A 21,487-nucleotide genomic window follows, 5' to 3' on the forward strand; every position below is an offset into this window, starting at 1 on the left:
AGGTCATGGGTTCAAATCCCTACTCCGCCAACTGTCAGCTGTGTGACTTTGGGCAAGTCACTTAACTTCTCTGGGCCTCAGTTACCTCATCTGTAAAATGGGGATTAAAACCGTGAGCCCCCCGTGGGACAACCTGATCACCTTGTAACCTCCCCAGTGCTTAGAACAGTGCTTTGCACTTACTAAGCGCTTAACAAATACCATCATCGTTATTATTATTATTGGAGGAGTTGAACCCTCAGCAGGGCTTTGAAGGGGGGAAGAGAGTGATTGTTTGGTGGATTTAAGGAGGGACGGCCTTACCCCTAACTAACCCTGACCCCTTCCCCCCGACTCCCCGCACTGTATACCAATGTCAGAGCCAGGGGCAAGTTCTAGCCGTGGTCCGGAGCTGCTGGACGAGGCCGACAGCGGGGAGCTGACGAGGGAAGTTCCAGACTCTGGGCACCGTCCCAGCCCTGACAGGGGGCCTGGAAGCTCCCTGGAGTGGTGACCCGACCCAGCAGCTGTCCCCAACTCCTGGCACCGGCCCCCTCTCCATTTGGCTCCACGCTGACCAGACTGGGTCTCCCGGGGCAGGGGGACGGGCCATAAGTCATGGCCACGGGCCCCAGGCCAGGATGCTCGAGAAGGAGCAGGGAGGCCGCTAGCCTGAGTCCATTTCTGCCCCTCCCCGGCTCTGCCCCAGCTGGACGCTGCTCCTACCCCCAATTTCCTGGCCCAGGAATACCGGGAGACTTTCTGGCCCAGAACAAGCAGACACTTGGCCTCCCAGCCCGAGCAGATGGGCTCCGCTACCGAGCCGCCAACGGGGTGGGAGTCCGAGGGGTCGGGCTCCTCTTAGGGGAAGGCTCCTGGGGGCGGTGGCATTTAGCTCTCTGGGTGTGGACTTCTCACCCCTCAACCCACCCTATGGGGTGGTGGAGGGAGAAGCCAACCTCCCGGATGGGAGGGCAGCAAGCGATCCCCTTACCTGGCCCAGATGCCGGCTGGGGGAAAGATGCCCTGGATGTAGGGCGTCTGGTAGCAGTAGAGGCAGACCAGGTGGCCGGCGGCGAAGCAGCCCACCATGACGCAGAGGGTGTTGAAGCCCAGGTGGCTGATGGGGAAGTGGCAGGCCCACCAAGTGCAGATGCCCACGAAGAACAGGTAGTAGATGCTAGAGAAGGCAGATGGCAGCGTGATGCCTGTGGGGAGACGACGGCACCCGGCCGGTGGTCACCGGGCCAGGATGTGGTGGGGAAGGGGACGGGGCTGGGCTGTGGGGAGCCACCCCGCTGCTTTGACGCCTTGGTGGCTCCCTTCCCGCTTGAACCCACTGGCGACTGCCCAACCGCTCCTGCCCCGGCCCCCACAGCACGGTGCAGAGCCCCCCCCTCCAGCCCCTGATGCCCCATCCCCTGCCCAACGAGGGAGCCCCAAGAGGGAGAGGACCTGACCCCTTCCAGACCTAGTCGCCAAGAGGCTACCACGGTCCAGAGTTGGGCAGGAGGGCTTCGGGCTGGCCCGAAGGGCAGCCCAAGCAGACATTGGCTGGGGTCGGGTCAGGGCAGAGATGCCGCTAGGCCCGTCCATCACTGCCGCCTGGGCTTGGGCACTGAGGAGGGTCTGGGGTAGAGGGCACAGATCAACCATCCTCCGGCTCGTGCTCTGTCTCCAGGCTGGGCCACCTTCAGTGCCCGGGGAGGGTGGTACCTGCCAGGGCCAGCAGCACGATGGCCAGGGTCTTCCCCGCGGCCTTCAGCATCCAGTGGGCCGTCACCCGTAGCCGCGCCGCCAGTCGTGATGCCCGGTTGGGGGCCTCTTCCTGGGCACCCTGTGGGTGGTCCTGGTGGTTGGACTCTGTCTCCCTCTCGTCATTGTCCTGCATGGTTGGGGAAGGGAGTGGAAGGAGGGAGGAGGAAGGAAAGGCATAGGAGGAAGGTGAGCGAGTGAGCCAGGGCCCTCCCACTCTCAGGATCCCCACAGGAAGCTCTGCAGCCTGAGGACAAGTGAGGCTGATGGGGCGGTGGAGAGCGGGGGACGGGGGCAGATGCGACATCCCCACTCCCTCTTCGGTCTCCCCCACCCTCTCCCGCCTCGGGGCTCCTTGCCCTTTGACCGCACACAGAACTGCCTTAGACTGGGGATGTGGTTCCCATCTGTTCATCTCTCGGCCTTTCACACTCCAGCCTGCTGGGTGTTTTAACTCTTCGGAAGCACAGCCCTAATCTGGGCCATCGGCAAACTGGTTGGGGGCAGAGCCCCGCTCACTTTATAAATGCTTTTTCTGGGAATGAAGAAGAGGTGTTGCGTGGACACAACAGGGCAACTGGGTGAGTGGGCAGAGATGGGGCAGTTTCAGGGTTCCTCTTCCCACCTCTGCCCCCACCCCGTCCCTCCATCCTGCCCCATCTGCTCTCCCTTGTGCTTGTTCCTACTAACACTCTTATCTTGTCCCCCAGACGCAAAACGGCGTGGCCTAGTGGAAAGACCACCAGACTTAATTCCATTTTACAGCTGAGGCAACTGAGTCACAGAGAAGTGAAGTGGCTTGCCCAGGGTCCCACAGCAGACAGGTGGCAGAGCCCAAGACCTTATAATAGCAATAATGATGGTATTTGTTAAGCACTTGCTATATACCAAGCACTGTTCTAGGAGCTGGGGTAGATACAAGGTAATCAGGTTGTCCCATGTGGGGCTCAGTCCTCATCCCTGTTTTACAGATTCATTCATTCATTCAATCGTATTTATTGAGCGCTTACTGTGTGCAGAGCACTGTACTAAGCGCTTGGGAAGTACAAGTTGGCAACATATAGAGACGGTCCCTACCCAACAGTGGGCTCACAGTCTAGAAGATGAGGTAACTGAGGCTCTGCACACAGTAAGTGCTCAATAAATACGATTGATTGATTGATTGAGGCACAGAGAAGTTAAGTGGTTTGCCCAAGGTCACCCAGCAGACAAGAGGCAGAGCTGGGATTAGAATCCACATCCTCTGACTCCCAAGCCCATGTCCTTCCCACTGAGCTTCTCACTTACACTTACAATGGAAGTGTAAGACACTCCCTGAGCTTGAGGAGAGTTTCAGTCTAAAGGAGGATGAGAAAGCGGTAATGGGTATTCCCCCTAGGAGAGGTCCGGAGGATTGGGATGCTCCGGAATCAAACTCAAATCAAGCTTTTGAGGTGCTGTGCTCAGCTCAGAAGTCTGTGCAGGGGAAGTGCTCAATCAGTGCCACTGACTGATTGATTGATTGGTCTCCTTCCGCTCCTCCCCACAGACTCTGGCCAGCGGGAAGGCAGCGGGCCCGGGACACAGGGTGGGCTAAGTCTCCTAGACCGATTGCCAATGTTGGGAATGGTTCTAGTGACTGGGAGAGCGAGGGTTGTCTTCCAAAGCCCCTCCGCAGTCTGCGGGCTGCTCTCCCAGCCCCCAGGACCAAGGGTGTTCCCCTGCCAAGCGTCGGCTGCCAGCCTCGCCCTAGCCTCTCCCCTGTCCCCCCAGCCGCTCTGCACCTGGGCTTGTTTATCTCGTCAGCCGTGCTGGAGGAGAGGGCATTAACGAGAGCCTCTATTTTTCTTGGCACTTGGGGGTGGGTTCCTGACACTGAGTGATTTTCCAGATTGGCTCTCTGGGGCTGGAGTGTTGTCAGGGAAAAAGAATCTGTCTATGACGTGGGGTCTCATTCCGTTCTGGGATGGGGCCCGGGCTGGTAGATCCAGCTCAGAAGCTCCGGGGCAAGGCCCGCAATCCCCTCCCGCCCATTCCGGCTCGCAAGGACGAATTCCGGCACGTGCCCACGCGTTGGCCACTCTCCCCCAGACCTTCTAGGCGGGGTTGGGGACACCTGGGGTCCATCATGGAAGAAGGAGAGAGCAGGGGGGGTGGGCTGGGGGGATGAGGTGGTCCCTGCCAGGGGCAGGTCTGGAATTTTTAAAAGAGGACAATTAGATGGGACTGGGGAGGACTCAAGGGATCCTCAGCCATGGCTCCAGGATCATGGGATTGGGACTGCGCAGAGACACACACACACATTCACAGATGTGTAAGCAACACCAGCTGGGATTAGGGGAAGGGGGAATGCGGGCAGAAGGATCCCACCATATCTCCACACCTGGAAGAAGAGGAGGAAGAGGAGGAAGGTGGGAGGGAGACAGAGCAAGGAGGTAGGAGGAGAAAGTTGGGGGAGTGGAGTGGTCAGAGCCACAGGGGAAGAGAGCTGGCCAAGGTGCTAGGAAAGCCGAAACCCAAGTTTCAACTCACTTCTGTTCCATAACCCCTTCATTCATTCATTCAGTCATATTTTGGAGCGCTTACTGCGTGCAGAGCACTATACTAAGCGCTTGGGAGAGTAACGCAACAATAAACACATTTCCTGCCCACAATAAGCTTGCCTTCCCGCAACCCAAAACCTTGACTCTTAATGATAACAATAATTGTGGTATTTGTTATGCACACCCTATGTATTAAGCGCTGGGTGGATATAAGCAAATCGAGTTGGGGACAGTCCCACATGGGGCTTACAGTCTTAACCCCCATTTTACAGATGAGGCAACTGAGGCCCAGAGAAATGAAGAGGCCTGCCACAGGTCCCACAGCAGACAAGTGGCAGAGCCAGGATTAGAACCCGGGTCCTCTGACACCCAGGCTCTTGATGGCCAACTGGGTCCCTGGCTACTGATTGTAGGGAAAAGGAGACATGTTGGTCTTCAAAGCCAAAGGGCTTGGAAATCAAACATCCTTCCACAGAGCACCAGTCCCTGGTTGTGGCTCCAGACAGTGTGGCTCAGTGGAAAGAGCACGGGCTTAGGAGTCAGAGGTCATGGGTTCAAATCCCAGCTCTACTGCTTGTCAGCTGTGCGACTTTGGGCAAATCACTTCACTTCTCTGGGCCTCAGTTCCCTCATCTGGAAAATGGGGATTAAGATTGTGAGCCCCACATGGGACAACCTGATCACCTTGTATTCTCCCCAGTGCTTAGAACAGTGCTTTGCACGTAGTAAGCACTTAACAAATACCAAAATTATTATTATTATCTCCAACTGCCAGGTGCCAAATGCGAGGATGAGGACAGGCAGATCCAGAAGACTCATCTGCCGGTCTTCAGCGAGTCGATTTTTGGCCTTCCAGGCTGGGGCCCCTAGATCCCATTAGCCCATGGGTTCCCCGATGGAACCAAACAGCTCTGATTGACCTTTAATGGACCAATATCAGACCTCAGTGCTGCAAGACAGGCAGAGCGGTGGGGACAAGCTTTCAAAATCCACGAATTTCAATCGAAATCATTTTAAAACAAAGTTCCTAGGCCTACTCCCGACACTGAATGTTGGCCTGGGGGAAGCCACTGTTGCCTGGGGTAGGGCTTAATAATAACAATGCGATTTATTAAGCAGATGCTGCCCGCTAAGACTGGGTTTAATAATTGTGGTATTGGTTAAGCACTTACTATGTGCCAAGCACTGTACTAAGCAATGGACTAGATGCAAGATCATCAGGTCCCACATGGAGCTCACGGGGTAAGTACGAGGGAGGACAGGTATTGAATCTCCATTTTACAGATGAGGAAACTGAGGCCCAGAGAGGTCGTGACTTGCCTCAGTTTCTTCATCTGCAGAATGAGGATTAGTCTAGGAGGGGAAACAAGTATCTAATTCCCTTTGCAGTTGAGGGAACTGAGGCCCAGAGAAGTTAAGTGACACAGCAGGTACTTTTGGCAGAGGTGAGATTAGAACGCAAGTCCTCTGACTCCCAACCCCGCGCTCTTTCCGCTAGGCCACTCTGCTTTTCTGGGTTTAATGGTGTTTTGGTCCATCTCACTGAGAGCAAGCAGATGGGGACAGAAGGCGTGAAGAACGGAAGGCCAAGAAACACCACAGTCTGGTCAGATTCCCAGGCCTGGGGAGTCTCGAGTAGGGGAATCCACTAGATGTTTCAAAGATGGACACCTCCCGCAGATCGTGAAGGAGATTTAAAAGGCCTCAGCCTCATCTCCCGGCGGTCAGGGACGGGGGTCCAGGAGAAGGCTTGGTGGGGGTGCAGCGCTGGCGGGGCAGCAGCTGGTACTGGCCTTACCAAGCCAACTCTCTCCCCACTCTTCTTTTACTGGTCCTGGCCCCAACCCCCCAGGAGCAGGACCGGAGGGGTGGACCAGAGGGGCAGGCGAGGGAGCCGGGAGCCTTGGCTCCGGCCTCGGACATTGGCGGGGGCAGACACCGAGCTCGGTCTCGGCCCCTGCTTCTCACGGGGTAGATTAGACATGGGGAAGGGTTTCCAGCCAACAACTCGGAATTCCAGCATTTCCACACTTCTCGACCTCAAATCCGCCTTGCAGCTGCCGGCACATTCTGTCCTCGCTACAGGTGTGTGTGTGTGTTTGTGTGTGAGTGTGAGTCTGCCTGGGAATGGATGGGAAGAGAGGAGGTGGCAAGTGTCTATCTGGGCGTGGGTGCGAATGTGGGGGAGAGCCCTGCAAGGGTCTGTTTTTGCCAATCCAGACCCGGTTTCGGGCCCGGCCGACCCTAAACGAGCCAAACCTGCCACCCCAAAGTCCAAGCCTGAACTCAAGTGGGGCTAGAAGGGGCCGTTGCCACATCGTCAGAGGCCACGGCTCGGCTTGAGTGCTGAGCTGTTCTGGAGTGATGGACGGGTGGGGTACCCCCCCACCCCCCGGCCACCGTCACTGCTGGGTGGCATCCACACCAGCCCAAACCCCAAACTGAGGGGCGTGGGAGCCCCTGGAGACATCTGAGTCCACTCAAACCTCAGCCTTTAGGAAGGCCTGTTCTAACCTGGTCGTGGCCCGTCGGAGTCCAGCATCTAGGGGCTGGGCCATCCCAAGGAGGGCTCTAGCAGAGAGAAAGCACCATCTGTATGACAGGTCCCATAATAATAATAATAATAACGATGGTATCTGTTAAGCACCTACTATGTGCAAAGCACTGTTCTAAGCGCTGGGGAGGTTACAAGGTGATCAGGTTGTCCCACGGTGGGGGGGTGTCACAGTTTTTAATCCCCATTTTTCAGATGAGGTAACTGAGGCCCAGAGAAGTTAAGCGACTTGCCCAAAGTCACACGGCTGCCAGTTGGCGGGGCCGGGATTTGAACCCATGACTCCAAAGCCCGGGCTCTTTCCACTGAGCCACGCTGCTTCTCATCCATCTATGGGCCTGGGTGTGTGGAGGCAGGGGCACGTATACGCTTGGGCTTATGTGTTCTTAAGTCTGTGGGTGTTCAGGCACGTGAAGCAGCGTGGCTGAGTGGAAAGAGCCCGGGCTTGGGAGTCAAAGGTCGTGGGTTCTAATTCTGGCTCCGCCACGTGTCAGCTGTGTGACTCTGAGGCACTTCTCTGTGCCTCAGTTCCCTCATCTGGAAAATGGAGATTAAGACTGTGAACCCCATGTGGGACAACCTGATGACCTTGTATCTCCCCCAGTGCTTAGAACAGTGCTTGGCACATAGTAAGCGCTTAATACCACCACCATCATCATGGGATTGCTGTATGTCTTATTCCCTCTTCACAGGGGGTGCCCAGGAGCCCTTCCAGGTTCAGTTTGGGTTTTCCCCCATCCCCTTTGGGGCTCAGAGAGGCAGGGAATGTGGCTTTAACCCCAGGGCCTCCTGCTGCGACACAGCTTCTCCCAACCCTCCTCCTGCACAGAGAGCTCTGCAGAGCTAACGCCTGCTCCTTGAAGAAACAACACTCGGAGGAAAACGTGAACCCCTCCGCCCCCACTGCCCCCCATGAGACTCTGGTAGCTTCAGTAAGCAGATGAAAAAGGGAAGAGAGGCAGTTCAGTTAGGAGCTCAGGGGAAGATGATGTAAGAGGTCAGTGGTGGAAGAGGTCTGGATGAAGGGCAACTGCCATGGGAGAGGAGGATTGGGAGACAGGCATCCACCAAGGGAGCATCCCTCAATCACCTAATGCGAAAGACCTTGCCAACCACAACAAGGGACGGGCACCAGCTCAGGGGCTTCTTGGTATGGTCCAGCCCACTCCCGGAAGCCTGGGCTGAGAGCTAATGGGCAAAACAGAATCCATCCTGGCACGGGGAGACAGACGGAGACTTCGAGAAAGGAGAAAGAGCCATTCTGGGAGACCCGAGGCCCGACGAGAAGGAGGGAAGGTCTGGCCGACAGAAGTGCTGCTGAAAGGCCCTGGGGTGAGCTGCAAAGTTGGGGGTGAGTTCCTGACCACGGCAAGGGGAACTCCCTGAAGGGGAAGGCTACTGCACCACCAGGGAGCCACAAACACTTGGGATTCAGCTGTGTTGTAATGTTCTCTCCCAAGTGCTTTGCACACAATAAGCAGTTAATAAATGCCATTGTTCAGTTGAGGAGAAGTTAGGGAAACAGGTGGTGAGGTCCCAACTGTCTCTGGGCCACAAGAACCTTGCTCCTTTCTTCGCTCCCCTTTTCCCCACCTCCCCATCTCTCCTCAGCTGCAGCTAGGTCTTATTTATTTAGTCACCAACTCTTGCTTTCATTAGCTCTACCGATACGCTGACGCTTGTTCCAAGTGTACGTTTCTCAGTCATGTCTGTCTGTCTCCTACATTTAACTGTAATCTCCTTGAGGGCAGGGCCCACGCCATCTACTTTTATTGGGTCTCCCCAACTGCTGGCCAGTGCTCTGCACCCAGTAGGCTCAATAAATCCTGATGTTGGTGAGAGTGGTATCGGTGGTAGTGATGCGGCAGACCGGGGGATACAGAGCCCCAGTGGGCCTTGAGGAAACCCTTCAGACTGTTGTACTGGAGGAGAGGCCAGGTCAGTGCGAGGGCAAGGGTTGGGGTCAAAGTGGAATTGGATGCCCTTGGGGTCAGAGTGGAATTGGACGTCTTCCTGGCTCCTTCCTCTCCCTCTGCTCCTCCCCGGAGCCCAGGCTGCCTGGGGGAATCTCCTCTTTGTCTCTCCCCCCACTCACCCCAGCCACGTCACCAGAACCCTAACCCGGTCTGGCCCAGCCCGGCCCAGCCCCACAGGACTTCAGTTCTGTTCCCGGGCCTGTTTGTTAGGGATCTCCATGGCAGCCAGGAGCCTCCTCCACTCGGCAAGGGGAGGGAGGGGCCTGCTCTGGGCCTAATGAGTCACTTTTTATGAGGGTGAGAATGGGGGGAGGAATGACCCCTCCAATGGATGAAGAAAGCACAGGAGAGACCAGGTCCAGCCCAGAAACTAGCCAAACCCTGCCCCCGCAACTCCCAGCTTTCTCTCAAGCTTAGCCCTGACCTCTGACCCTTGGGGCCCAGGAACACCATCTGTTTGCTCTGTCCTTTCTCAAGGATGGTCTGGGGTGGTCCGGGCAGCTCAGAAGGGAGGGGGGCACGGGGAAGCAGAAGAAGGAGAGCCCGGCTGATCCGGCTAGAAAGGGGGTTTAGTCTTTTCAGCCCACCCTGGGAAGAATCTCCTTCCCCAGGGTGGGGCCTTGTAGACTTCCCTCCCTCCTTCCAAAAAGTGAAAAGTGAGGAAATGCAGCTTTGAAGGCCCCCAGCATTGAGCAGCCTTCTTCAGAGCAGCTGGGTCCTTCTGCTCCTCGTGATGTCTCCCTGGGGCACTTGGCAAGGGCCGGTGGAGGTGGGGGACGGGTGTTCAGAGGGCAGGGGGCAGAAAGCTGTGGGGTCTGCAAGGGGGAAGCTGAGACAGATTTCAGGGCTACGTCTCTGTCAGAATTACTGCCCAGCGGGATGGGAAGTTAAGTGTGGCCCAGAGTGGGATCCCTGCTTTCTTTCCCATCTTCCCGCTCATCTGCCCAAATCAGCCAGAAGCAGGCAAGGTGGCAGGCTGGGGGGCAACAGCAACAACGTCAGGCTCCTGTCTGCCAGGTTCTGGGAGAAAGTAGAAGCAAGGTCCAGACTGTGATAATCACAGCTGCCGGCGGGACATTATCGACTCCCGTGTCAGAGATCCTGCAGCCCCCGGCCTCTCCGGCCCCGGGCAGAGGTACTGGGGAAGAAGAGGAGGAGGAAGAGGAGAAAGAGGATGGCCCCAGGAACAAGGGAAGAGTCCCAGATGTTCTTTGGCCGACTCACTGGCTCGCTCCACTGTCCCTGGTTAACATGATTTCCCCTGTGTTGATGATGTTTCTCTGGGGCTCGCAGGGCTGGGATCAACACATCCCCCCGACTCAGGGCTAGTCTTTCTTTGGCCCCAGGGACTTTCCCGGTGACCATTTCCTTCACTCCTGCTCTGCAGCCTTCTCTGGGGTGGGAGGCAGTGGCTGATGATAACAGTTGGACCATCCCACTCAGGGCTTTCCACGCTGGCAGGCTGGGCGCCCTGACATCTTTGGGTTTCAGGGGTGTAACCTGGAGGCCAAAGGCCTCTGTTGCTCGGTAACTACAGCTTGGCAGCAGGGATGGCGTCTGTGCCCAGGGCCGCGGGGATGAGTCAGGGTGGTGGCTGGGATTTCGGGACGGGTCTCCTTGATGTGGTTTCTCCTAGAGATGTGGACTGTGGGGCCGGGGAGGGCGTGAGTGCAAGAGGGAGAAGATAAGGGAATTCAGGAGCAAGAGGGATCTTCATCCCTATGCTCCTCAGCCCCTACTCCTGAAAAAGGGAGGCAGCCTGGCTCAGTGGAAAGAGCCCGGGCTTTGGAGTCAGAGGTCATGGGTTCAAATCCCGGCTCCGCCAGTTGTCAGCTGTGTGACTTTAGGCAAGTCACTTCACTTCTCTGTGCCTCAGTAGCCTCATCTGTAAAATGGGGATTAAGACTGTGAGCCCCCCACCGTGGGACAACCTGATCACCTTGTAACCTCCCCAGTGCTTAGAACAGTGCTTTGCACATAGTAAGCGCTTAATACATGCCATTATTTAGTAGTAGTATTAGTTGAAAGAGCACAGGCCTGGAAGTCGGAGGAAGTGGGTTCTAATCCCTGCTCTGCCACGTCAGCCTTGTGACCTTGGGCAAGTCACTTAACTTCTCTGAGACTGTTACCTCATCTGTAAAATGGGGATCAAGACTGTGAGCCCCATGTGGGACAGGGACTGTGTCCCTTGTTTCAATCCCAGCACTCAGAACAGTGCTTGGCACACAGTAAGCATTTATTCATTCATTCATATTTATTGAGCGCTTACTGTGCGCAGAGAACTGTATTAGGCGCTTGGGAAGGACAAGTTGGCAACATATAGAGATTCATTCATTCATTCATTCGTATTTATTGAGCACTTACTGTGTGCAGAGCACCGTACTAAGCGCTTGGGAAGACAAATGCTACAATTATTACAATTATTAGAGACCTAGGTGGAGAAAGAGACAGACTGCCCTTGGATCTCTGACCTCTGGGCATTTGATATTCACCCCACCCTCAACCCCACAGTACTTATGTATACATATCTCATGTACATATCTTTAAATCCGATATTATAGATTATTTATATCATTCTCTATCTCGCCCTATGGGCTGTAAGCTTGTTGTTGGCAGGGATCGTATCTCCCAACTCTGTTGTACTGTAGTCTCCCAAGTGCTTAGTACGGTGCTCTGTACATAGTAAGTGCTCAATAAATTCCATCCATGGTAAGGGAAACTGAGAAACAGACAGAAAGGGAGACTGTAAGAGTTATAAAGCACTGAGAGAGTTTCAAAGGGTTCTGCCGGATTCTGATGTAGTGGCCACCAAAACATTCGGGGGCTGTAGGGTGGCCACTGCCGAACTTTCTTCGGAAACATCGACTCGGGGCCTGGCCCTGTGCTACCTCACGAAGAGACCTAGATGCAGGCCGGGCTCACGGCTGCGAGAGGTGATCCCTGCCCTTCGGGTTTCTCGGAGATTTTGGTGGGCACAGAAGTGGCCAGGCTGGTGGAGGCTACAATGGTGGCCGGCACTGAGCCACCCTTCTGGGCACAGTGGGAGGGTATGGACTGCAACCCAGGGAGGCTTCGGTGTGGGAGGGTGGCTTGGTCAGGGGAGTAAAATCCAGCTTTGCATCCAAATCCCAAGCCGTCAACTGGGCCATCATGTCCCAAAGGGAAAAGGCTACCTCGGGCTGGCAGGGGAGGAGGCAGGCTCCGTGCCGATCCTCTCGATGCCGGGGTGCGCGCGCCACCTCCACTTTCCACCCACTGCCACCGCCTCCAGCCCGCTACTCACGATTTCCGGCTGGCCCGGGGACTCCAGGATCGGGACTCGCTGCGCCTTCCGTCTCAGGCGGTTGCAGACGCCCAGGCAGATGGACGAGACCAAGAGGATGCCCAGGTCGGGGGCGACCAATCGGATGGTGTTGGGGATGTCGTTCAGGTCTAACCTGCAGTGGTGAGGAGTGAGCGGGCAGTCCACTGTCCCTCCCGGTGCCCAGCCAGCAGTGGGCCCCTCAAGCCGCAGGAAACAGACTGGGCTGGGCTTGGGCTATTCACACCGCAACCGGCCGTCCTGGTGGGAAATGGGCAGGCGAGAGTCTGGGGCCTGGAGCCCTGGGCCAGTGGCCAACCTGGGCGAGTCGATAATACATCTCTGACTTCTCACCTGCCGATGTCTCTATACGGCTCCTCCGTCAACATGGGCCCGAGCCAGAGGCCTATGGTGTCCAACGTCCACCTCGGAACTGGGGAAGCTCTGCTGCCCCATGATGGAAAACGTCTTCCCCACCTTCCCCCACCCCTCTCCGTCCCCGCTGCCCGCCCTCTGACCCAGGGACTCCTGGCCTCAACCCAGTGAGCCCAGAGCTCAGGCTGGGAAGGATCCCCTCTCACCTGGTGACCCCTACATGCCGGGCCAAAGTTTCCCAGGTGCTGCCTGCAGGCAATACAGAAAAGAAAGGAGGATTACAATAGGGAAACCAACGCCTGGGCCAGGGTGCCTTCCCCTGGCCCCTCACCCCTCCCCTTGGAAGTATCCTAGCTAACAAATATCATGGTGGGGGGTGGCGGGGGTGGGGGGGGGAGAAAGGGGAAGAGAGAAAGAGTGAGAGAGAGAGAGAGAGATCCAGCGCTCTGATCTACGGACGACCAATGTATTCCTAAACCCATGACAGCCCTCGCCTGGTTGTGCTCTGTACATCAGCTAATTTCTTCCCTCAACTGATTTCCCAAGCTCTCACCCGGACACCTCGCCTATGGAAATCTCACCTTTGCCTCCACCTTGGCTCAGCTCTGCACGGCTCCTCGCGAGCCCCAACCTCTCTCCCTCTCTGCAATTGCACCCTTCTTCTCGCCTCACCTCCCCAAGGATGCCCCACAGGCATCTCAAGCTCAATATGTCCAAAACATATCCTCGTCTTCCCACCCGAACGCTCTCCTCCCCACAGCTTTCCACCACCCCCCTCTGATTTTTAACCCCACCACTCTGTCATTCTCCTTGATTCCTCCCTCTCTTTCAACCCCCATATTCAGCCCGTTGCCATTGGTTCTTTCTCCTCATTTTTAGGGTCCGCCTCTTCCTCTCCATCCAAACGGTCACCATGCTAGTCGTATCCCAGATCAACTACTGCATCATCCTCCTGACTGGTCTCTCTAATTCCAAGGTTTTCCCTCTCGCTTATTCCCCTCTCTAATACATTCTATCATTTCTACTCTCTAATCCACACTCACTCTTTATGGATCATTTTTCTACAATGTCAATCTGCACACATCTCCCCACTTCTCAAAAGCCTCCGACGGTTGCCTACTCTCCTCCACATCAAACAGAAACTCCTGACCATCAGCTTTAAGGTGCTAAATCATCTCTCTCCCCCTCCTACTCATCCACTCTCTCTTAATAATAATAATAATAATGATGGCATTTATTAAGTGCTTACTATGTGCAAAGCACTAAGCACTGGGGGGATACAAGGTGATCAGGGTGTCCCACGTGAGGCTCACAGTCTTCATCCCCATTTTCCAGATGAGGTAACTGGGGCACAGAGAAGTGAAGTGACTTGCCCAAAGTCACACAGCTGACAATTGGTGGAGCCAGGATTTGAACCCATGACCTCTGACTCCAAAGCCCGGGCTCTTTCCACTGAGCCACACTGTTTCTATCGTTTCTACTCTCTAATCCACACTTCTCTCTTTATGGATCATTTTTCTACAATGTCAATCTGCACACATCTCCCCACCTCTCAAAAGCCTCCAACGGTTGCCTACTCTCCTCCACATCAAACAGAAATTCCGGACCATCAGCTTTAAGGCGCTATCAATCAATCAATCAATCAATCGTATTTATTGAGCGCTTACTATGTGCAGAGCACTGTACTAAGCGCTTGGGAAGTACAAATTGGCAACACATAGAGACAGTCCCTACCCAACAGTGGGCTCACAGTCTAAAAGACTCTCTCCCCCTCCTACTTATCCACTCTCTCTTAATACTAATAATAATAATGATGGCACTAATAATAATAATGATGGCATTTATTAAACGCTTACTAAGTGCAAAGCACTGTTCTAAGCGCTGGGGAGGTTACAAGGTGATCAGGTTGTCCCACGGGGGGCTCACAGTCTTCATCCCCATTTTCCAGATGAGGTAACTGAGGCACAAAGAAGTGAAGTGACTTGCCCAAAGTCACACAGCTGACAAGTGGCGGAGCCGGGATTCTTACCGCTACACTCTACACCACTCTTACCACTACACCCCAGCTCGCACTCTTGGTTTATCCCCCCACTGTTCTTCCTTCTTGTCTTCCCCACCGCCAACTTCTGGCTCATGCCCTCCCCCGAGCCTGGACCGTCCCCTCCCTTCAAAACAGATGGAGCCCAGCTCTCCCCAACCTCAAAGCCCTTCTGAAATCTCATCTCCCCCAGTCTAATCTCCCCATCTTATATCCCTCTCCTGCCTCTCACCACTTCTGTGCCAACTAAACACTTAAGTACTCATCACCTCCCAGAGCACTTTTGTTCATATCTGACATATCCTATTACTTAAGTACTAACTCAAGTACTCTCCCCCTCCTCATCCCCCCGCCTTACCTCCTTCCCCTCCCCACAGCACCTGTATATATGTATATATGTTTGTACGTACTTATTACTCTATTTTATATGTACGTATTTATTCTATTTATTTTATTTTGCTAATATGGTTTGTTTTGTTGTCTGTCTCCCCCTTCTAGACTGTGAGCCCGCTGTTGGGTAGGGACCGTCTCTATACATTGCCAACTTGTACTTCCCAAGCGCTTAGTCCAGTGCTCTGCACACAGTAAGCGCTCAATAAATACGATTGAATGAATGAATGAATGAATGACTATCCCCTTTCCCTTTCTCCTCCTCTCTCTAGCTGATTCGAGTGGCTGTAAGGTTCTTGAGGGCAGGGATCGTGTAATTAATTCTCTTGTACTTTCCCAAGTGCTGACCACAGTAGGTGCTCAATAAATCCTATTGCTTGATTGGTTGGTGAAGGCTCTGAGACCTAGGGTGGGGAAGGGGAGGAGGGGAAGAAGGAGGGGACCACTTGGCCTGCATCCAGGATCTAAAAGGAAACAAATGTTCCAGCAAGCCCAATCTGGGCTGATGGCTAGGGCAGCAAATATCCAGACCCCCCGACTTCCCCAGCACCTCTCTGACTCCTGAAGTGGGGCCAGCCAGTTCCCCCTTTTCTTTGCCCCTGCGCACTTTGTGGGGGCCCCCCTTACTCTTAGACCACTGGACCAGACGCTTCCCGGAGGCCTCTGGTGAGCCGGGACTGGGGTCTAGGCTCCAGTAGCTCTTCTGTGAATAACTGGCCCATGGCCCTGGCTGAGATAAGTTGCCCCCTGGCACACCCAGCCCAGAGATTGAGAGATCCAGGACAGAGGCTAGGGACCAGTTCACGCCAGGAGAAGGAGGAGAGGGCGGAGAGTCAGACTGGGAAGGAGGCCAGTTTCTGAAAAGCACGAGGCATGAAGCTGCTTGGGGGATTCTGCTCAGGAGGTTGATGATAATAATGGTGGTATTTGTTAAGCACTCACTATGGGTCAGGCACTGATTTAAGCACAGGGTATAGCACAGTGGATAGAGCACCGGCCTGCGAGTCAGAAGGCCATGGGTCTAATCAATCAATCAATCAATCGTATTTATTGAGCGCTTACTATGTGCAGAGCACTGTACTAAGCGCTTGGGAAGTACAAATTGGCATCACATAGAGACAGTCCCTACCCAACAGTGGGCTCACAGTCTAAAAGGGGGAGACAGAGAACAGAACCAAACATACCAACAAAATAAAATAAGTAGGATAGAAATGTACAAGTAAAATAAATAAATAAATAAATAAATAGAGTAATAAATATGTACAACCATATATACATATATACAGGTGCTGTGGGGAAGGGAAGGAGGTAAGACGGGGGGATGGAGAGGGGGACGAGGGGGAGAGGAAAGAAGGGGCTCAGTCTGGGAAGGCCTCCTGGAGGAGGTGAGCTCTCAGCAGGGCCTTGAAGGGAGGAAGAGAGCTAGCTTGGCGGATGGGCAGAGGGAGGGCATTCCAGGCCCGGGGGATGACGTGGGCCGGGGGTCGATGGCGGGACAGGCGAGAGCGAGGTACGGTGAGGAGATTAGTGGTGGAGGAGCGGAGGGTGCGGGCTGGGCAGTAGAAGGAGAGAAGGGAGGTGAGGTAGGAGGGGGCGAGGTGATGGAGAGCCTTGAAGCCCAGGGTGAGGAGTTTCTGCTTGATGCGCAGATTGATCGGTAGCCATTGGAGGTTTTTGAGGAGGGGAGTAATATGTCCAGAGCGTTTCTGGACAAAGATAATCCGGGCAGCAGCATGAAGTATGGATTGAAGTGGAGAGAGACACGAGGATGGGAGATCAGAGAGAATCCCAGCTCTTCCACTCTTGGCCAAGACCCCTCCTCCCCCTCCCCATCCCCCGCCTTGGCTCCTTCCCTACCCCAAGCACCTGTATATACATATTTATGTTTGTGCATATTTATTACTCTATTTATTTGTTTATTTTACTCGTACATATCTATTCTATTTATTTCATTTTGTTAACATGTTTTGTTCTGTTCTCCGTCTCCTCCTTCCAGACTGTGAGCCCACTGTTGGGTAGGGACCGTTTCTATATGTTGCCAGCTTGTACTTCCCAAGTGCTTAGTACAGTGCTCTGCACACAGTAAGTGCTCAATAAATACGATTGATTGATTGATTGATCCCCATTTTACCGATGAAGAAACTGAAGCACCGAGAAGTTAAGTGACTTGCCCAAAGTCACACAATAGACAAGTGTGAGCCCACTGTTGGGTAGGGACTGTCTCTATATGTTGCCAACTTGTACTTCCCAAGAGCTTAGTACAGTGCTCTGCACACAGTAAGCGCTCAATAAATACGATTGATTGATTTTCCGTGCCCCAGTTACCTCATCTGTAAAATGGGGATTGAGACTGTGAGCCCCCTGTGGGATAGGGATTGTGTCCAACTCAATTTGCCTGTATCCACCCCAGTGCCTAGTACAATGCCTGGCAAACAGCACTTAACAAATACCATTATTATTATTATTATCATTATTATTACAAGCGAATCAGTTGGACATAGTCCCTATTTTACACAGGGCTCACAGTCTTAATCCCATTTTTACCGATGAGGGAGCTCTCCCCCGGGGCCTCTTTTGCTCCCCAACATGGCCACGACTGTGCAGACAAGCGTGGATGAGGGAACAGAGAAGTGAAGTGACTTGCCCACGGCCACACAGCAGACAATGGCAGGGCCGGGATTATAACTCAGGTCCTTCTGACGCCCAGGCCCGTCTCTACCCACTAGGCTATACTGGGATATGCTCGGGGAACCTGCGAGGAGATGAGGACAGCTGGAAGATGCCAGGCAGCCCTAGGGCTCTGCATTAGGGATTGAGCTATTTGTGTGGGGCAACTCTTCAACAACGCTTCTGTACGACGCTGGGTGTCTCTAGATCATCAGCCGTTAGCATGAGTACACAACAATTCAGAGGATGCCTGCCATCATTCATTCATTCAATCGTATTTATTGAGCGCTTACTGTGTGCAAAGCACTGTACTAAGCGCTTGGGAAGTCCAAGTCGGCAACATATAGAGCCGGTCCCTACCCTACAACGGGCTCACAGTCTAGAAGGGGGGAGACAGACAACATGACTGGCAGACACACACCCTCGTGTAATAATAATAATAACGGCATTTATTAAGCGCTTACTATGTGCAAAGCACCGTTCCAAGCACTGGGGAGGCCACAAGGTGATCAGCACCCTGGAACCCCATCCCATCAGACCAGAAGCTATGTTGCCGACTTGTACTTCCCAAGCGCTTAGTATAGTGCTCTGCACACAGTAAGCGCTCAGTAAATACAATTGAATGAATGAATGAATGAATGCATGAATGAATGCAGAGGACGTGTGTGTGTTGTTTCTGTTGTACTCCACTGTTCTGCACTCAATATCATTGATTGATTGACAGATTGATGGATGGCACCCGGTGAACTGGGAGGACCTACTCTTTCTACGGCAGGCTTCCCCAATCTATTCTACTCTGCTCTTGTCCTTCTCATCTCCATCGGCTTCTGTTGTCCATGGCTCATATCTCCTCCCTGCTTTGTCCCAAGATAATAATAATGGCATTTATTAAGCGCTTACTATGTGCAAAGCACTGTTCTAAGCGCTGAGCACTGTTCTAAGCACTGTTCTAAGATGCCCCTCCTAATCACAGGGGCAGCAGTGCCCCCTCCTCTCAGGGGAAGCGGCGTGGCTCAGTGGAAAGAGCCCGAGCTTTGGAGTCAGAGGTCATAGGTTCAAATTCCGGCTCTGCCAATTGTCAGCTGTGTGACTTTGGGCAAGTCACTTCACTTCTCTGCAGCGTGGCTCAGTGGAAAGAGCCCGGGCTTTGGAGTCAGAGGTCATGGGTTCAAATCCCAGCTCCACCAATTGTCAGCTGTGTGACTTTGGGCAAGTCACTTAACTTCTCTGGGCCTCAGTTCCCTCATCCTTAAATGGGGATTAAGATTGTGAGCCCCCCGTGGGACAAACTGATTACCTTGTAACCTCCCCAGCGCTTAGAACAGTGCTTTGCACATAGTAAGCACTTAATAAATGCCATCATTATTTATTTATTCTCTGTGCTCCAGTTACCTCATCTGTAAAATGGGGATTAAGACTGTGAGCCCACCGTGGGACAACCTGATCATCTTGTAACCTCCCCAGCGCTTAGAACAGTGCTTGGCACATAGTAAGCGCTTAAGAAATACCAACATTATTATTATTACTAACTGTCCGTCCCCAGCCCCACTGCCTAGAGGAGGAGCTAAGCCCGGGGACAGAAGAGCCGGGATGGTTCCTGGGTTATATTGGGAACAGTTAATGCTGAGGCCATGTGGAGTGGACATAAATTGTCTCTTGCCTGCGTGAATGTGGCCATACTGGGGCTCACAAGAGGCCCCAGCGAGGGAGACTGGGGCGTCCTGCCTCCCATCTGCTCATCCTGCATCAGAGGATGGCACAAGAATGACACCATGTTTGGGGCCAGGGAATATGCCCTCCCCTGGGGATAGTGCAAAGAAGGGGGTTGGGGTAAGGGCGAGGGGAGAAGGGAGAGGAGAGAGACCTAATAATAATAATAATGATGATGATGGCATTTGTTAAGCGCTTACTATGTGCGAAGCACTGTTCTAAGCACTGGAGTGGATACAAGGTGATCAGGTTGTCCCACGTGGGGCTCACAGTCTTAATCCCCATTTTCCAGATGAGGTAACTGAGGCACAGAGAAGTTAAGTGGCTTGCCCAAAATCACCCAGCTGACAAGCGGCGGAGCTGGGATTAGAACCCAGGACCTCTGACTCCCAAGCCCGGGCTCTTTCAACTGAGCCACGCTGCTTCTCTTAAAGCACAAGCCGTTGGAGTAGGACAGAAGATATGACTAACTAATCCAATCCATTCAGTCATTCATTCAGTGGTATTGATTGAGTGCTTACTGTGTGCAGAGCACTGTACTAAGCGCTTGGGAAGTCCAAGTTGGCAACATAGAGAGACAGTCCCTACCCAACAGTGGGCTCAAAGTCTAGAATGGGGAGACAGACAACAAAACAAAACATATTAACAAAATAAAATAAATAGAATAGTAAATATGTACATGTACATTAAATACGCAGACCCAGTTTAGAGAACCTCAACCTCAGCCTGGCAAAGTACAAGGGGCGGTAGTAATCTTCCTGTTGTGTGTATATAAGAGTTATTGAAAAAATCAACAAACATTCATGAGATAAAGATCCCCAAGCTGTACTCAACAAGTGCCCTGTCGTGTATACATTAAGACTGGCTTTCGATATTATGGCTCACAGATAAAATCCTCAAGGAATTACCTCTTGTATGATGAAAACCATACCCACTGAGCAGTAATAATAACAATAATGATGATGATGGCATTTGTTAAGTGCTTACTATGTGCGAAGCACTGTTCTAAGTGGGGGGGTGTACAACGTGATCAGGTTGTCTCACGGGGAGCTCACAGTCTTGAGAAGCAGCGTGGCTCAATGGAAAGAGCCCGGGCTTTGGAGTCGGAGGCCATGGGTTCGAATCCCGGCTCCACCACTTGTCAGCTGTGTGACTTTGGGCAAGTCACTTCACTTCTCCGTGCCTCAGTTACCTCATCTGTAAAATGGGGGTGAATACGGTGAGCCCCATGTAGGACAACCTCATCACCTTGTATTCCCCCCAGCGCTTAGAACAGTGCTTTGCACATAGTAAGTGCTTAATAAATGCCATTATTATTATTATTATTATTATTATTAATCCCCACTTTACTGTGCTTAATAAATGCCATTATTATTACTATTACTATTATTATTATTATTATTAATCCCCACTTTACAGATGAGGTAACTGAGGCTCAGAGAAGTTAAGTGACTTCCCCAAGGTCACACAGCAGACATCATCATCAATCGTATTTATTGAGCCCTTACTATGTGCAGAGCACTGTACTAAGCGCTTGGGAAGTACAAATTGGCAACATATAGAGACAGTCCCTACCCAACAGTGGGCTCACAGTCTAAAAGGGGGAGACAGAGAACAAAACCAAACATACTAACAAAATAAAATAAATAGAATAGATATGTACAAACAAAATAAATAAATAAATAGAGTAATAAATATGTACAAACATATATACATATATACAGGTGCTGTGGGGAAGGGAAGGAGGCGGAGCCAGGATTAGAACCCATAACCTCTGACTCCCAAGCCCGGGCTCTTTCCACCGAGCAGCAGTGTGGCCTAGTAGGAAGAGCGTGGGGCTGGGAGTCCGAGGACCTGGGTTGTCCCTCCAGCTCCACCACTTGTCCGTCGTTTGACTTTGGATGGGTTTTTTTGTTTTGTTTTGTTTTTTATTATGATACTTGTTAAGTGCTTACCATGTGCCAAGCACTATTCTAAGCACAAGTTCATTCATTCATTCAATCGTATTTATTGAGCGCTTACTGTGTGCAGAGCACTGGACTAAGCGCTTGGGAAGTCCAAGTTGGCAACATACAGAGACGGTCCCTACCCAACAGTGGGCTCACAGTCTAGAAGGGGGAGACAGAGAACAAAACATTAACAAAATAAAATAAATAGGTCTGGCACCGTCCCTATCCCACGTGGACCTCTCAGTCTAAGTAGAGGGAGAACGGGGACTGA

General features: G+C 52.9%; 1 protein-coding gene across 3 annotated transcripts in view; it reads right to left on the bottom strand.

The window, feature by feature from the left end:
• The window catches only part of PIEZO1 (piezo type mechanosensitive ion channel component 1), a 153,464-nt gene that overhangs the window by 54,772 nt on the left and 77,205 nt on the right, over positions 1-21,487 (bottom strand). For all 3 annotated transcript variants that reach the window (XM_038753615.1, XM_038753614.1, XM_038753613.1), the window contains exons 4-7: positions 12,669-12,711; positions 12,070-12,223; positions 1,696-1,864; positions 974-1,187 (exon numbers count right to left, since the gene is read on the bottom strand). In XM_038753615.1, the coding sequence (XP_038609543.1) occupies positions 974-1,187; positions 1,696-1,864; positions 12,070-12,223; positions 12,669-12,711 (580 nt within the window). The remainder of the gene's footprint in view (positions 1-973; positions 1,188-1,695; positions 1,865-12,069; positions 12,224-12,668; positions 12,712-21,487) is intronic.

The sequence above is a fragment of the Tachyglossus aculeatus genome, chromosome 11 (assembly GCF_015852505.1).
Source record: "Tachyglossus aculeatus isolate mTacAcu1 chromosome 11, mTacAcu1.pri, whole genome shotgun sequence".
Classification (NCBI taxonomy): domain Eukaryota; kingdom Metazoa; phylum Chordata; class Mammalia; order Monotremata; family Tachyglossidae; genus Tachyglossus; species Tachyglossus aculeatus.